Below are 18,380 nucleotides of genomic sequence, written 5' to 3' on the forward strand. Positions count from 1 at the left end.
CGTTGGTGGGGGATGAACATACGTGGTCCAACTCTAGAGGCAGCTCAAGACTAGACAGATTTTTAGTTTCTTCGTCGTGGGAAGCTCATTATCCGAAGTTGTGTCAAAAACGGTTCCCAAGGATAGGATCTGATCACTTCCCCATTATTCTTGAGTGTGGGGGTATTCATGAGGGCAAACGGCACTTTAAATTCGAGAATATGTGGCTAGAAGTGGAGGGCTTTGTCGATATGGTAAAAAATTGGTGGCTGTTGTATCAGTTTGTGGGGACTCCTAGCTTTGTTTTGGCTTATAAACTTAAAGCTTTAAAAGCTGATTTGAAGACTTGGAACAAGGAGGTTTTTGGGAATGTTGAGCAGCAGAAAAAAACCCTTTGGGATGAGCTCCAATCCTTGGAAGCTGATGGGGATAGTGAGGAGAATTTGACTAGGTTGAATGAAGTAAAAATAGATCTTGAGAGGGTTCTTTTGAGGGAAGAAATATCATGGAGGCAAAAGTCGAGAATTCTTTGGCTCAAAGAGGGGGATAAGTGTACTAGTTTCTTCTACAAAATGGCTAATTCTCATAGACGTAACAACGCTATCGAGATGCTAAAAGCTGAAAATAATCTCCTTACATCACCGGCTGAGATCCAAGAGCATGCTGTGCAGTATTTTAGTTCCCTCCTTAGTGAGACGGAAGATTGGAGACCTAAGATAGATGGTTTGAACTTTGCAGCGGTGGATGCTTCTTCAAAAAGCTGGCTGGAAAGGCCGTTCGAAGAGATTGAGGTGCATCGGGTGGTGTGTGGAATGCGGAGAGACAAAGCTCCCGGGCCGGATGGCTTTACTATGGCATTTTTTCAGGAATGTTGGGACTTTGTGCGGGAGGATGTGATGAAAGTTTTTCATGAATTCTATGAGTTTCAGAAGTTTGAGAAGAGTTTGAATGCCACTTTTATTGCATTAATTCCAAAAAAAGTGGGTGCTTCGGAGTTGAAGGAGTTTCGCCCGATTAGTTTGGTAAGTAGTGTCTATAAGATTATTTCAAAGGTGCTAGCAAATAGAATGAGCAAAGTGATGGGGAAGATCATTTCCAATTCTCAAAACGCTTTTGTTAAAGGACGACAAATTATAGATTCGGTGTTGATTGCAAATGAATGTGTAGATAGCCGCATACGGGAAGGAGTTCCGGGGGTCCTTTGTAAGTTGGACATAGAAAAAGCATATGATCATGTAAATTGAAATTTTCTTTTGTATATGCTTAGAAGATGCGGTTTTGGTGATAAGTGGTGTGGCTGGATAAGTCACTGTATTTCAACAGTTCGCTTTTCTATTCTTGTTAATGGACAGCCTTGTGGGTATTTTCCGAGTTCTAGAGGTTTGAGGCAGGGGGATCCCTTATCTCCCTTCTTGTTTGACATTGTTATGGAAGCTTTGAGTCGAATGGTGGAGGCAGTGGTAGGAGAAGGATTTATTTCGGGATTTTCAGTGGGAACCAATCCTAGTGGTCCCTCTACTATATCACACTTGCTCTTCGCTGATGATACTCTCATATTTTGTGAGGCTGTTGGGGAACAAATTCAAATTTTGAGAGCTGTTCTGCTATGTTTTCAAGCCATCTCGGGATTAAAAGTGAACTTAAGTAAATCGGAATTGGTACCGGTGGGAGAGGTTCATAATATTCATCACTTGGCTGAATTTCTGGGGTGTAAAGTTACTTTGCTGCCCATAAAATACTTGGGATTACCGTTAGGGGCATCTTTTAAGGCCAAACATATTTGGGATGGTGTGATCGAGAAGATAGAGAGGAAGTTGGCAGCTTGGAAAAGGATTTACTTATCTAAAGGGGGTAGGATTACTCTTATTAAGAGTACTCTCTCTAATATTTCAACTTACTTCCTTTCTCTATTCCCTTTACCTGTTGGTGTGGCCAATCGTATTGAAAAATTATATAGAGATTTCCTTTGGGGAGGTTTGGGAGAGGAGATCAAAACTCCCTTAGTAAGCTGGAAAAAAATCTGCCGTCCGATTGCTGATGGAGGTCTGGGTATTCATAGTCTTTGTAGCTTCAATAAGGCGTTGTTGGGGAAGTGGCTATGGAGATATCATGGGGAAGAGGAAGCATTGTGGAGGGGGGTGATTGATCGCAAGTATGGTAGTGATTGGGGAGGATGGTGTACCATGGAGAGTAGGGATTCGTATGGAGTGAGTTTATGGAAGTTTATTAGGAAAGGTTGGGGTCGCTTCCTAAAACAAGTTAACTTCTCGGTTGGTGATGGCTCAAAAATCAGATTTTGGTATGATGTTTGGTGTGGGGATATTGAATTATTTCGAGCATTTCCGGCTGTTTTCAGGTTGGCAACTAATAAGCAAGCTTCAGTTTCCGACATGATGGTATCTTCCAATGAAGTGGTGCTTTGGGATGTAGGCTTCTCAAGATCTGTCCAGGATTGGGAAGTAGAAGAGGTTACTGAATTTTTTAGACAGTTGTATTCAGTGGTGTTAAAAAGACAGAGCAGGGACCAACTTTGTTGGAATCAAACAGCCTCCAAGAAGTTTTCAGTTCGGTCTTATTATAAAGTGATACTTAATCAGCACCATATTGGCTTTCCTTGGAAGAGGATTTGGAAGGCTCATGTTCCGTCAAAGGTGGCTTTTTTTGTATGGACAGCAGCAATAGGGAATATTCAGACTATTGACAACCTGAGGAAGCGTGGAATGATTGTTGTGGATTGGTGCTTTATGTGCAAGAAAGAAGCGGAATCAGCAAACCACCTTCTACTTCATTGTGAAATGGCTAAAGTGCTATGGGATGGTGTGTTTGGAAAGGTTGGGCTGTGCTGGGTTATGCCAGAAGCAGTGGTGGATTTTCTAACATGCTGGACTAACTTTCAAATGCATACTTGTCCCCAAGTGGCAGCTGCCTGGAAAATGCTGCCTTTGTGTATTATGTGGTGTATTTGGTGGGAGAGAAATGAGCGGTGCTTTAATGATCGGGAACGCAATAGAGATGCATTTTGGAAGTTTTTTATAAGTACTCTAATTAGCTGGTTCTCTGCTATTGTACTGAAGGGAGGGGATGTAAACGCGTTCTTGTCTTCGTTTTTCTAAGTTCTAGAATGTATTAGGTGTTTCTTGTGTATACTCCCTGTGTACTCGGGCTATGCCTATTACATTGTTATTAATAAAGCTATTACTTATCAAAAAAAAAAAAATGTTCTTCCATGGGAATGTTCTTGTAGAATGTGTCATGAGGGACTTGTAGTATGATTGTACAGTAAAATTCCCCTTCTTGGATTTTGACCTCATAATCTTATCTGCTCCTCCAATCACTCTACAAGTATAGACAAGGTTGAAGAAATCTGTAAATGTGTCAATTTTCCAATCTTGGGCCTAAGGAAAGTGATATTCCACTAGAGAGATCCACGAGCTCTGCTATGGAAGCCTCCTTTCTTTGGGCGATGTCGTATAGTGTTGGGTAGGCTTCTTTGAGGATTCATTCTCCACACCATAGGTTATTCCAAAATTTAATTCTGGAACCATCCGCAACTGCAAAATGTGTGTATCGATGAAGATTGCTCTAGCCTCTTCTTATTTTTTTCCAAAGCCCCACCCCATGTGATTTGCTCATCTCATTCGAGCTCCATCCTCCTCACAGTCCACCATATTTTAACTCTATAATCACCCTCCATAAACCCTCATTGCAGTATCTCCACAGCCATATACTCAATAAAGCCTTGTTGAAAACCAACAAATTCTGAATTCCTAGCCCGCCTTCTTGTATAGAGGTACAAACCGTAGCCCAATTCACCAAATGAATCTTGACTTCTTCGTCTGTTCCCCCCAAAGGAAGTCTCTTTGCAATTTCTCTATCCGGTGAGCCACTTTGCGTGGTATTGGAAATAAAGATAAGAAGTAAGTTGGCAGGTTGGATAGAGTACTTTTCAATGTAACTCTATCACCTTTGGACAAATACACAGTTTATGCTCAATTTTTTCCAACACTCCATCCCAAATAGACAGCAATTTAAAGGATGCACCCGTTGGAAGACCGAGATACTTCATTGGCGAGGTGGAGATTTTGCATTCCAGCATATTGGCCAAGCTCAAAACACTTGCAACATTTCCCACTGGAACTAATTCTGACTTGGCGAGATTCACTTTCAAACCCAAAGCCGCTTCAAAGCAAAGTATAAGAGCTCGCAAGGCTTGAATATGATTATGACTAGCCCCACAAAAGACAAGAGTATCATCTGCAAATAAGAGGTAAGTCATCTCAAGTGTGCCGATTCTTGCCTCCCCTACGACAAATCCAGATAAAAATCTACCTTCCACAAAACCTGCAATTATTTTACTAAAAGCTTCCATTATGAAAACAAAGAGTAATGGAGATAGGGAATCACCTTGCCTCAAACCCCTTGAACTTCCAAAGAAACCATTGGGGTACCATTCACCAAGATAGAAAAATGTACGGTGGAGATGCAAAATTTGATCCAAGAGCACCATCTCGCTCCAAGTCCACACCTCTCGAGCATATGTAACAAAAAATTCCAGTTTACACAATTATATGCCTTCTCCATATCAAGTTTGCATAATAACCTAGGCTCACCCGACTTGATGCGACTCTCCAAGCATTCATTGACAATGAGAACCGAATCAAGGATTTGTTGACCTCAAATGAATGTATTTTGGGGCTTGGATATGATCTTCTCCAATACTGTACTCAATCGGATAGCCAATACCTTCGAAAAGATTTTGTACATTCCACTCACCAAGCTAATAGGACGAAAGTCCTTAATCTCCACCACCCTAGGCTTCTTTGGGATAAGAGTAATGAAAGTAGTAGTAAGGTTTTTTTCAGTAATACCTCGTTCATGAAACTCTTGGAAGAAGCTCCTCCCAACATGCCTTAAAGAAGGCCATAGAGAACCCATCAGGCCTGAGCTTTGTCACCGGCCATACTTCTCACCACCTTGCGAATCTCCACCTCCTCAAAAGGCCTCTCTAGCCAACTTGCTTCTTGCTGATCGATGTAGTTGTGCATAGTAGTTAGTAATATGATCCATGATCTCAGATAGATTCAATGTAATCCTCCCATCTACCAATATGGACTCAATGATATTGTGTCTTCTATGTGAATCAGCCATGCGATGGAAGAACTTAGTGCAATTATCCCATTCTTTTAGCCATAAAGCCCTCGATTTTTGTCTCCATGAGATCTCTTCCATTAAAGCCATCCTTTTAATATCCGAGGTGACTTGCTTTTTGCGAACCTTTTCTTCTTTTGAAAGCCCCCCCCTCCTCCTCCACGTCCTCCAAACCCTGTAATTCGTCGAGGAGGGACTTCTTTTGGTGTTCCACATTCCCAAACATTTGCTCATTCCACTTCTTCAAGTCCTCCTCGAGAGCCTTTAACTTACAAGCCAGCACATAACTCAGGTTGCCTTGTATGAGATAGGACGACCACCATTGTCTAACTCGCTCAACGAAGCCTTTGGATTTCATCCACATGTTCTCAAACTTGAAATATATTTTACCTCCCTTGTGCCTCTACAATCAATCAGAATGGGGAAGTGATCCGAACATAATCTTGGAAGCCATTTTTGGATTAAATCCGGAAAATATGCTTCCCAATTAGGCAAAATGAGGAATCTATCAAGTCTTGATCAAGTTGGGTGTTCTCTATTATTGGACCATGTGAATGTGTCACCCACTAGAGGAATATCCGGAAGATCTTGCTCATAAATAAAGTCTAAAAAATCTGTCATTGCTAAGCTAGAGCTAGGTTCTGCTATTTGTTCAATTGGGAAGCGAGTGACGTTAAAATCTCCCCAATGCACCGAGGGAGGCTCCATAAGCTACAAAGACCAACTAATTCATCCCACATGCCTCTTCTCTCAGTATCAGTATTGGGACCATAAACACCGGCAAAGGACCATTGATACCTATCTTCCACATTTGTGAAAGAAGTAGCCACCGTATAATCCCCCACACACTTATCTGTTTTTTCCACCACCCTTTTATCCCACATTATCAAGATGCCTCCCAAAGCCCCCTTAGACGGCAAATGCGACCACCCCACATGACAACAATTCCACAAACTCCGTATGATGTTATGGGAGATGAGTTCCAGTTTTGTCTCTTGTAAACAGACAACATCCACTCTCCAACTACGAAGCTGGTTTCATACTTTGGTACGCTTCTCTAATTTGCTCAACCCCCTTACATTCCAAGAGACCATTTTGAGCTTCATAAAACCACCGATTTTGCCCTACCCTTCATCCCACCATGACTCACACTTCCTTCATAATTTACTGAAGAAGTAAGTCGCTTTAATTCCCTTTCCCTTTTTTGGCTGAATGGCTCTTCATGGTTGCATTGGACTGCCCAGCTTCGATGGCAGCAAGTAAGGCCAAGAAGTAATCTTTATAACTGAAACATGCGAGCCTGACACAAAATTGAATCTCCTTGGCTTTAAGTAAAACCCAATCTGATGCTAGTTGTTCTTTCAGTGGGGACATTAAGGAGAGGTTTGGATTCAGAGATGAGTTGAGATGGTTTGTGAATAGTAGAATAAAAGTTGAATTATTTATTATATTTGGTGTGGAAATTTGGAAAAGTTGTTTTGGGATTTAAAAAAGTTGAATTGTTTATTATATTTTATGTGAGAATTTGAGAAAGTTGTAATGATGAGATGAGATGAGTTGAGGTGGGTTTTGAATCCAAATATCTCCTAAATTCAATGGAGTAGGCTCAACCCAATGATCATCAGCTCCCATATTTCCACTTGCTTCTTAGGCTTTGTTCTTTTCAAGATTCTATGGGAGTTGAATCCCAATTGCAGCATTATTTGATTTTTTTTTTCTCTGTTTCTGGGATGACTTGTATCAATTCACTTCATAATATAATGGAAACTCCAGTCACTTGTAGAGGTCACAACTCCAGAAAAACTATGAATAGTGACCACTTTCTTATAGTGGTAATCCTAAATGTTTTCACAGTTTAGAAACAGGATCGGCACACCCATTGAGAGTTTGATATGCATTTGGTCAGGAGAAATTGTCAAGTAGTCCTTTTGGCTGAGGATGTTGGGTTTGGAGTTGATGATTTGGTGGGAGTGATTGATAGGAGGGACGGTAAAGCAATTGCTGGAGGTTCTGGAGATCATATGGTTTATCTCTGATGTTTCTCCTCAAAGCCCGTTTTATATGGATGTTCATGCGTGTGTTAACTGTGGTCAGGAAGTGTGCATAAACCTTCATAAAGTAGTGGAAGCAATGGATTACTGGACATGTCAATCTTTTTCATGAATATGAGCGATGTTAGTATTTTTTGGGTGTATCTTTTGCGGGCATCTCAGGGGAAGTAATTGCTTGTAGGACCCAAAAGAGCTTGAATTACCCAATGTACACTTGCGTGGAACTCTTTGCCGAGGGCCTGTGCACTCCCGGGATTAGTCAGGATGCTATTTCCGGACACCCGGTGCCAATAAAAAAAAAAAGGTTTTTTTTTTAGGGTGGCATGTGTGAAGAGTTTGTCTTCCCTTGGAAGAGTATTTGGAAGGTTAAGGTGCCAAATAAGGTGGAGGTTGTTTCCTTCTATAGCATCCCTTGTGTTGATTCATTTGTTACTCCAATGTCCTATTGCTTATTAAATGTGATCTCTTGTTCTCAATGTTGAGAATCACATGGGTCATACCCAAGACACTGGTAGATTTGCTAGCTTGTTGGAATGGAATGTCGTGCCATTATGTCCTTTGTCTTGGAGAGAGAAATTCATCAACAATTGACTAATTGAGTTTATTTTGGCTCTCTCTATTCTTTTCTTTTTTTTTTCTTTTTTTCTTTTGCAAATCCTTTTTTTAAATGGATAGGGAATTCTAACAGTTCTTTTGTTTTGTTGAAATAATTTTTTGTAATCTATGATGTTATGTTTAGGCTTTTCTCTTGTATTATTGTACACTCCATGTGCACTTGGTAAATACCCGTCTTTTTCAATGAGTTTTGGGTGTGATGCTTGGGACCATGACAATTTCAATATATTAGGTGGGAAATATACCTTAATAATTTTGTTTCTCTTGTATAATTACTTTGTGGCAGGTGTGGCCTACCTATTCGATAATTTACCTATTTTTAATAGGAAATATAATTGTTTGAACATTTTAGTCTTGTAAATTTAGGTTTTCCAGTAAAAATTCTGAGTGTGTATATGTATATATATATTTCCCTTTTTTTGTCTGAATACAGAAGTTATCGCCGGAAATATGTAAATCTGTACAGAACTAAATTGGAGTTTCTTCGACAAGAACAGGTGATGTTACTTTCCTCGATGAAACATGTGTGTGGTCTTACTTTCTGGCCAAACGAATATTTTGACTTTTGTTAATATTTGTTTATCTGATCTGTTTCCCATCCTCTGTCAATGCTAAGGGGCTCTCACATTTGCCAAAAGTGTTTTTTTTAGATGTTGGTGACGATGCCTCTTGTGTGTGGTACAACTAGATTCTGTATTGCACAGTGTTGGATACTTATTATAGCTTGAGGAAACGAGTTGACTCAGTTGTTGAAATTCTGGCTGAATTGGCTACACTATTTGTCATGTTGTAAAAAAAAAATAGAAGCTTTTGCAAATGCCATTTACGTTCCTTTTTTTTATCAATTGCTGATCCTTTTTTTAGTATGGTAGAAGGTTCTCACTGTGGATGCCTTAAATTTTATGGTTTTGATATGTGGATTTTAATGTCATATTGATATGGCATTAGTGTGTCGTCCATACTTTCTCACCTGCTAGCGAGTTAATGCTTTTCAATTTGTATTATTAGTCAATTGATGTAGATATAATTCGGGAATTGGAGCAAATGGAGAAAGAATCAGATATTGATGATATTTTAACTTATAGAACTGCTGCCGAACGTGAACTGGAGGTATGAGTTCTGCCGATATGTTGAGTTTGAAATTAAATGCATATACTGTTCAGTGAATTTTTGAAATAATTTTTGGAAAAGCAGCATCCGTCTGAAAAAATTTGATCTCCCTGGCTTCATTTTATGTTTTCAGACAGTAGGACCATTGTCTTAATTTTTCATGTTTAATGTGCTACAGGAATTTTCCTCGAAGTCTTGCACATCCAGCATGGGAATGAATGATTCTGGTATTAGTGTGGAGAAGTCACGAAATGATGACTATTCAATAGGCAAATCCCAAGGATGGTTAAATTGGCTCTCTCGTGGTATGCTTGGTGCTGGAGGAACAGATGATTCTAGTCAATTCTCTGGTGTTGTTTCTGAAGAACTTATAAAGGTACCCATTCTCATTGTCTCCTGCTTAAAAAAAAGAAATTGTTGTGAAAAGCTAACATCAACCTCTGGCTTTGAGCTATGTTATGGGAAGTCACCGCTGCCACCCTTATCCAGTGACCATTCTGAGTTTTTGTACAGGATATTTATGAAGCAACCGAATTCCGTCCTAGTCTTTTATCCAACGGTGATGATGTTGCGAATGATAAAACCTATCTGTTTGCAATCAAGTTCAGCATTTGTCAGATTTCTGCAACACTGAAAAGCATGTATGGATGCCCCTCTTCCGTACTCTCTGGACAAACATTTATGTTGTGATTTCTTGCACATAATAGTGAAATCAACAGCCTCCATTACCAGTTTCTTATGCCTCTGCTCTTGGCATGACTCAAGCGCAAGCAACCTGACTAAAAAAGTTACTTTGGAAAGCACTAGCATTCTTACAATGGAGTTTAAGATAATCGATGGATTCACCACTCTTACATGTGCAGCACCAATCAATAACAAAAATAGGCATTTTCCTTAGCTTATCAATGGCGAGAATATTTCCTTGGCATTCTTGAAATTAATATTTTCTGACACTCATCTGGGCTCAAACCTCCAGAGTAACAAATGGGTTGGGCAATGTCATACTTTTGGTTCAGGCTTGTTTAACAGACATGCCTGAACTTGCAGCCACCATGGATCTGTTGTATGTGCCTGAATTTTTTGAGTAGTCTTGTTAATTTACAGCCCTAATTGCATCTGTGGTTTGTGACACACTCTCTCTCAGTCCATCTAATTTCCAAAACCACTGCTATGGGTTTTTAATATTAATTAGGTACACAATTGAGAATCATGGTGTCCATGAAAATTATAATTTTCTATAAATTATATTGTTTGATAGCTCCTTCATATATAATTTCTAGCTGTTTAAAAATATCAGCTCCTTAATCTGCAAGTTGAACTTGTAACTGCTTGGGTCCCAGCTGATTTATAAATGTGCCTGACCATAAGATTTGCTCATAACCTATTTATCATCGGTACTTCTCAAAAGAAAAAGAAAAGACAAAGAAATAACCTCTTTGTTGCTGGCTTGTACACTTTCATCACATTGGTCTAATCAATTAAACAAATGGGCTGAGCAATCTCGTACTTTTGGTTTGGGCTTGTTTAACAGACATGCCTGAACGTGCAGCCTCCATGGATCTGGTATGTGGGCTCTAGCTTTCAATGTTAATATAATTATTGGGGTTGGTCATGTGTGGTTGTTTATTTTCTTTTTCATTAGTTTCTCTGATTCAATTACCATGTACTTCAATTTTTCAGGAAGTGCAGGCAAGGAGTTGCTGATTTATTTCTTCATGGAGTAACTATTGAGTGTAAACTTTGCAATGAATGTGCAACCATCACTGCCGTGGTTGAGTCGGGGGAGATGGTTTATCCATGTAGCAAGAAAGTCATTCTACTTATGAAAATGGTTTGTAGCTCTGCATGTCTTCTGTACATCTGGCCTTTATTTAAAATTTTGTGGAAAATAATGTGCACTTTTTGGCAAGAAAGTGCACATTATGCTTAAACCAGTTGCCTCGTGGATGCTATGCACAATGATAACACTTATGAAACTTCTGTGATTGACTTTATTTATTTGTAGCCCATTTTTGAGGAAGTAGTACTGGATAGTAAGCATCCCTCCTGTACCATCCAGGTGGATGTGACACCCGACCGTGACGTTGAATTGTCGGTAAAGGTATTTCTCCATTTGTTACTCTTAATCCAATGGTCTAAGCGAATGAGTCTTCACTCTTTGTTTCTTGCCTTGTTTTGGTTCATATTTCTTTTGATTCAACTTCTTACTAACAGACTCACATTATTCTGCCTGGGTGGTGTTTAAAGCCTGACTTCACTTAATAATTTTTTGAGATTGGGTTACACACACCACCATATTACTTAGATTTCTCTACCTTGTTGCTCATAAAAAAAACTTCTAACAGTTTCTGTATAATGAACTTTGTCTTCAGGGCATGTTTCAGCCACTTGAAGTTACTTTTGATGCAGAATGCCTTGCGAGTTTCATGAATTTCTTTGATGTGTTAAAATCCATAAGTTTTCAGCATGAAAGGGTAAGCATTACTTTTTCTTATAAGTAGCCCCATTCTGTTACTTTCGATTCCTAGTTGGCTTTCTTGCTTCTTCTATCCTTCCAGTAGTGAGCTTATTTGTTTAGGGCTTTAAAATGCTATTGTTGCATATTTTAGTGGTCAAAATATCACGAATGGCCTTGTTTTTGTATCTATCATTCTCAAATCCAAATTTATATCTTTAAAGGATTATTGAGCACATCATGCTTAATGTTTGGGGAAGAAAAATTTAATGGTAGAAAATTATGAAGATTATGCTGGAAGAATTAGAATGAATTTTCATTTCTTATATTATTAGCTCACCATTTCCTGTGTTGATCTGTTATGATTTTTTTGTTATTGTGTCCATATTTTGATGGGAAAATAAAGCACCCCCATTGTTTCTCTCTCTTGTTCTCATTGATTTGTTTGAGTCTTAGGATAATGATTTGGTTTAGCACTGCACTCTTGATTTAATTGTTTTGTTTCCAGTTTCTTTAGCTTGTTTAGGTCTAATGTGTTGAGGAAAAAGTCACTTTTATTCTTGATGTAGAATCCCAAGAAGAAAAAGTTGGTTATGGAACAAAAGCACGAATTAATATTTGTTTTGTCATAATAGTTAATGATGACCAGCCTTAACAGGTGCTAGCGAGTCCCAAGGTTCATTCACTTGCAGTTTCCAAACTTTATTTGTTTTTCAACAGTAATGGTCTCAAAATAAACCCTTTCACATTTTGTGTGGAAATGTACTGTGTATATGACAACATAACATGCCGAAATCGAGAAGAGTTTCTGAATAATTATTCTGTGGAATTACTTTCCTTCCTCTTTGATCTTATTTTGGAAGGCACATGGCACATGCCAATGTGAGGCAGCCCTTTGATTTCTTGGTTAGGGTTCTAACCATCACTGCAGGTAGGGTAAAATGTAATTCCCCAGTTTTACTCTAAGATGGTAGTGAATGGGGATCCCACATTGCATTGGCTGTGTTTGTTTTGGGGTTTAGAAATCATTGCCTGAAGCAAAGGATGTTACTGTCAAAGACTATGAAGCTGTTTCATGAGTTTTTAGTCATCTTATTGTCATCCTATGTGCACTTTTGAGGGTTTTGACAAATGTGGCGAAATCAACTACGAATGTGGTGAGGTGACATTATATGTTTACAAGAAACGAAATTGGAGTTTATCTCTTTAAGCATCATTAGGAGTTTATGGGCATGTAATTAGGTGGGTTGGCACTATCTAACAGATTTCTTTCTTTGACGGAATAATTCCTCCTATCCTTTCTCATTCATTAAGTAGTCAAAATATATTACACCCAATTAGCCATTCGAAATCTGACTTCCTATCCTGTAGGGATTCAAATCTTGGATAAGATATGTTTCCCATACTTATCTACTTAATCTAAATATTCAACTTACAAATCATATAAATCCTATACACCTGTGCAAATATATCTATACCCGAAATACATAGATAACATAGGAATTAATTCAAATAAATATAATCCACTAATACTATCTACCCTTGAAGGGATCATCGGGGGGGCATTCTAGTGATGTGGGATAAACGGGTGGTGGAAAAGGTGGAAGATCACATGGGAGATTTCACGGTGGCTTGCTTGTTTAAGAATGTTGGGGATGGCTTCTAGTGGGAGGTATCTACGGTCCTAATATAGATCAAGCAAGACGGCTTTTATGGGACAAGTTGGCCAGTCCATGTAGCATCTGAGATATGCCTTGGTGTATGGGGTTTATTTTAATGTCACTCAATTCCCGAGTGAAAGATTGGGTGGTTCCAACTACAATTCAGCAATGGTAGACTTTTCTAAGTTCATATCTGACCAATATCTTAAACCCATTCCAAACCTCATTTAAAAGCATCTTCCCTGATTATGCTCAGACCACTTGCCCATCCTTATTGACTGTGGAGGAATATATGGAGGTCCAAGGTACTTCAAATTCGAGAACATGTGGTTGAAATCTGAGAGCTTTATTGACCGAGTTAAACAATGGTGGACTTTTTTTTTAATAAGTAAGAAGTTTTATTAGAAATGAATGTATAGGCGAGGCCCATGTACACAGGAAGTATACAAAAGAAAACACCTAAGTACGTTCTAGGAAATGGAAAATAATGGTGGACTTCTTATAAATTCCAAGGAACTCCAAACTATATTCTGGCATGTAAATTGAAGGCATTGACAAAATATTTGAAGAGCTGGGATGAACTGCCGTTTGGTAATGTGGAAGGCCAAAAGAAAATAATGGAGGAACTTAAGGTTCTAGAGAACATATTGGAGGTAAGGGAAATGTCAAAAGTGGATAGGGCTCGCAAAACTCAAATGTCTGTAGAACTTGTACAGTTAACATGGCGGTGTCCTTAGTTTCGACTAGATTTCTCTCTGCTTTTACTCTTTTATTCTTTTGTTCATGTTTCCTAAAATTCCTGTTTTAAAAATAATAATTGCTCAATCTATGTTTCTTAAAATTCTTGATGTTTCAATAAGATGCAAAATCGAATACTGACTGCTGTACAAGATATAATATAAAGGAAGTCTTAGTATTATTATTTGACTGTCCTTCATTATTCAGGCTGTTTTGTTTCAAAAGTTAGTATGATGATTTTAACAGTAACCACTGCTCTACTTATCAAAAAAAAAAAAAAAAAAACAGTAACCCCTGCTCTACTGCAGGTCCTCTCTTCACTCAATGGTTTTGAAAATGTCAGTGCTAGACTCTTATCGAAAGCTGAGTAAGTTTTATTGTTTACAGTTGATATCCACTTTTATGCTATGAGAACCATTTATATTATTTGTTGGGGGGGGGGGGGGGGGTTTGTATTCATTTTTTAGGACTGCTGTTCATAGCTTTCCATTCTAATTTCTAGGTGATATTGTTGTGATCTGTATAAAATCTATACGGCGAACATGTAGGCTGTAATATCAATGTCAATATTTTTGCAGATATGTTTTATCAAGTCGTAAGAAAGTGAAGTGGGATATCAGTATCGTCAATATCATCCTAAATGTTCCTTGGAGAATTTCTGAGGAATTTAACTTGGTACTTTCTTCTTTTACCATGTCTCCACTGCAGTGTCTTAACATTGACAGAGTTTATATCTTGGCGAGTGTATGTGGTTCTTTGTGTTTAGTTCAAATGCACTTATCCCTCCCAGTAACCTAGAAATCAGAAAATGTGAAACATATTCTTTTTTTATTTTTCTTTGAAAGTGATGCCTGCCCATGTTAAAAGGCGCTATGGATGCTGAAAAATTGAGTTGTTCCACTTCCTTTCTAATACAAGCAGTTGTAGTGTAATGCCCTAACGGAAGCCTAAGCCACATTTGGGCTATACTCCAAAAGGAGTAGTCAATGGTACAGTTGGAGCCCCATTGGAATCATATTAAAGAGCAAGAACTTCTCCCCCCAAGCAATGCGGGATACCATGTACCCCCTACACAAACTACTCACATTTAAAAAAAAAAAAATCTATACTTGGTGGGTGGTCATAGTCCAGTCTGCGAATAGGTTTATGATCTTTAATTTATATGTTTTTTCTTATATATCTTATTTTTACTTTGATTTTCTGACAGGTACTTGCAGTTGGGGCTCTTCTTTTCATATCCAAACCTGTGGAACAACCTAGTAACCTGAAAAATTTCTTGAATTCAACTCCCACCTCTAACTTATCTTTGAGCATCAATCTTCCAGATCTTTACGATCACTTTGAAGTCAAACTAAATGATTTCGAGGTCAGTTTTTTCCTTATTCTGTCAGATATTCTGAAAATGAAAGATTTCTTAGCAGGAAAGTAAGACCAAGATTTATGTTATGCAGATGAAGATAAGTACGCCTAGTCATACTCAAACAATCCTTGAGAAATGTTGTCCTTCTATTACTGTCATATCTTGCGCTATCCTAGATGAATCTATATTCAAACAGTTGGAGGTAAGTTTTAATTTTGATCATATTAAAAGCCGGCATGTATTTATTGTAGTACTTCATTGATGTTATGCATTTTTGTGCTTGATAGACATTGTTGGCCAAGAAATTGATTGCTTAAGCTTTTTGAATTTACAGCCTTCAAGGTGTCCTTGTTTCAAGTGTATGTAAACCCTTTTACCCGGTGCCAATAAAAAAAAAAAAAAAAAGTGTTTCTAACCCCCTTTCTCTTACTCGGACTGAATTGAGATCAATTTAATTCAGTTTAATTTTAAGCTGAGTCTAACATCCAGACACTTAACTCTCAAATCACTAAACTCATCTTAACTCAAAACCTCTTTACATGTGGGATCCACAACCTTTTTCAACTCAACACCTATTTACACTCAGGACCTACAATCTTTTTCAATTTTCCATAAATACATCTAAACTCATCTTAGGTGGGCCCCACAAAACTCACTCTACCATCTCAACTCACTACTATTCATAAAGAACTTAACTCATCTCAATTCAACTCAACATCCAAATGGAGCCTTAAGCTTCTGGGTTTGATTGCATCTAATTGTTGTGAACTAAAGAAAGCTATCATTCTTGTTTTGGATTTTGGATTTGTAGCAATTGTATGAGATGTTTGGAAGCTAGTAATATATAGCCTCCCTTATGCTTATTATTCGTTACTTCTCCTAATAGTTCTTCAATCCTTGAGAATCTCACATATTTTTTATAAGTAAAACAAATGTGAGTTTCTTGTTTGATGCCTATTAAAGGAATTTTGCATCACTCTACCCTTGAACAAGACTTGAAAATTGCAATCTATATTTCCAAGTTTGAGCTACTTGACTGATTGGCATTGGATTATTTATGTCGCATTCTTAGAAGTTCAGCAAGTAGTAAAAGTGGTTTGAAAAGGAGTTTAGGTTGTTGAAGTTTGGGGGTGCTACCTGCCCCTAGCAGGAACCCAGCATGGGCGCCCCCCTTGGGGGGGGCGAGTTGGGCCCCGGCCCCATCACTCTTGGCTGGGTGCCCCGAGCAGATTGGCCCCTGGGGCCATCCGCCCACCCATGGGCCTCAAACAACACAACATCCAAAAATCAAACCCCAAAACACCGAAACTCAAACCCCCAAAAATCAAACTCTACAACATCCAAAACGCAACCACATCCGCAATTGAAACAATCCCATCCTCCCCATCCTCCATTGCAAAAAATAAAACAGACATATTTCGGAATTTCAAAGAAATTAGGGTTTCGAGTTCGAGATACTTACAACTGCAAGGTGAGATAGAGTGACGACTGGTTTAGGCAATGGTGTGAGCTGTGGTGACCGCTAGTTGCAGCGACTGTGAGTGATAGAGTTGTGAGAGAGGGTCTGAGAGAGAGAATCGAGACACTGGGGGGGGGGGGAGTGGGAAATTGAGTTTTATTAACCCATGTAATAATATATGATACCTAAAACAACGTTTTTTTATAACAAATTTTATTTTTTAATATATATATTTGTAAGTAAATTTTTTAAGATATATATATATTTATTTGTATATATATTGGGCTGGATGCGGGGGCCCCCCTACAAGCCTAGTTGATGTAGGTAATCTCGCACGTTTGCCATTAGCCATATTTGTTGTCTCTAAGAGCACTCTCATTGGAATAGCTAAATTAAAGTACATTTTTTATGAATGTAAGATGAATTTAACTTTTAGCTATTCCATTTATATAAATCTCCACATTGGAATAGCTATTTTTTCATTATATGACAATAAAATAATATAAGATGAATTTAATTTTGACAATTCACATCAAATTTTCAAATTGAATTATACATTTATTCATTATATAGTAATGAGTAATTAATAATTTTGAAATTTTTTTAATTATGAATTTATTTTATTTTATCATATTTTACTATTTATAATATTATATATTAATTTGTAATTGTATTCTAATTATATTTTTTCAATTGTCATTTAAAATGGAGAGAGAAATAATTAATATTAAAAGGAGAGAGAAAGAAATAATATAAAAAGGATTTGATGAATGAATAGTGTGTTCCAAATTTAGAAATTAGTTTAGATATTACTGTAGCTATATTCCAAATATTTGGAATATAGCTAATTCAATGTGAGCAATTTATTGACCTAATAGCTAAATTCTCATTAGATTTAACTTTTAACTAATCCAATGAGAATGCTCTAAGTACTTTGGTTTGCATCCTTTTGTCCATATCAGATTGTGTGGACATGAGCATACTTACGACCCCTACAACTTATGATGTCATCATTGATTTGTGAATTGAAATTGTGGCATTTCATAAATTAGAATCATGTGTTGAAGTGGAAAAAATGGAAAAAGAAGATATCAAAATAATACGAAGCAGGAGGTTTCAATATCGATAGCCATAAGGACAAACAAAGATGTTTTTTTATCAATAAATAAGAATTTTATTGAAAATAGGCAAAACCGAGTACACGGGACATATACAAGAGCCACACCTAGGCATGACTGTTTAATGATACAAGAATATCATGTATGCTCATGCCATTAAACTCTATTACAATCGACCAATGGAATAAAGTATTGAGAAAAAAAATTATAAGCTCATCTGTTGTCTGTTCATGATCCTCAAAACTCCGACCGTTCATCTCCATCCATATGCACCACAATAGGCAGGTCGGTATTATCTTCCACATAGCTGCAATTTGAGAGTTACCCCAGATGCCTTGCCAACTGGCCAAAAAGTCAACAACCCTTCTTGGCATTACCCAAAAGAGTCTCACTCTCGCAAAGATATCGTTCCATTAGCTCATGGCTACATCACAGTGCAATAATAGATGCGAAATTTGATCCAATAACACCATCTCGCTCCGAGTCCACACCTCTCAAGCATGTGTAACAAAAAATTCAGTTTACATGATCATAGGCCTTCTCCAAGTCAAGTTTGCATAACAACCCTAGTTCACCCGAGTTGATGCGACTCTCCAAACATTCATTGGCGATGAGCACTGAGTCAAGGATTTGCCGACCTCGTCTGAATGCATTTTGAGGCTTGGATAGGATATTCTCCAATACCG

The 18,380-nt window shown here is 38.0% G+C and overlaps 1 protein-coding gene across 7 annotated transcripts in view; it reads left to right on the plus strand.

Moving 5' to 3' along the window:
• LOC109000898 overlaps nucleotides 1–18,380 on the plus strand; it is an 85,884-nt gene that overhangs the window by 26,460 nt on the left and 41,044 nt on the right. For 6 of the 7 annotated variants that reach the window (XM_035686605.1, XM_035686606.1, XM_035686608.1 and 3 more), the window contains exons 13-23: nucleotides 8,227–8,290; nucleotides 8,802–8,903; nucleotides 9,082–9,279; nucleotides 9,417–9,544; nucleotides 10,584–10,734; nucleotides 10,909–11,004; nucleotides 11,276–11,377; nucleotides 14,066–14,124; nucleotides 14,336–14,432; nucleotides 14,965–15,123; nucleotides 15,209–15,319. In XM_035686605.1, the coding sequence (XP_035542498.1) occupies nucleotides 8,227–8,290; nucleotides 8,802–8,903; nucleotides 9,082–9,279; nucleotides 9,417–9,544; nucleotides 10,584–10,734; nucleotides 10,909–11,004; nucleotides 11,276–11,377; nucleotides 14,066–14,124; nucleotides 14,336–14,432; nucleotides 14,965–15,123; nucleotides 15,209–15,319 (1,267 nt within the window). Of the gene's footprint in view, nucleotides 1–8,226; nucleotides 8,291–8,801; nucleotides 8,904–9,081; nucleotides 9,280–9,416; nucleotides 9,545–10,583; nucleotides 10,735–10,908; nucleotides 11,005–11,275; nucleotides 11,378–14,065; nucleotides 14,125–14,335; nucleotides 14,433–14,964; nucleotides 15,124–15,208; nucleotides 15,320–18,380 lie in introns of those variants that run through there. The other variant, XM_035686607.1, reaches the window with a different exon arrangement.

The sequence above is a fragment of the Juglans regia genome, chromosome 16, assembly GCF_001411555.2.
Source record: "Juglans regia cultivar Chandler chromosome 16, Walnut 2.0, whole genome shotgun sequence".
In the NCBI taxonomy this organism is placed as follows: domain Eukaryota; kingdom Viridiplantae; phylum Streptophyta; class Magnoliopsida; order Fagales; family Juglandaceae; genus Juglans; species Juglans regia.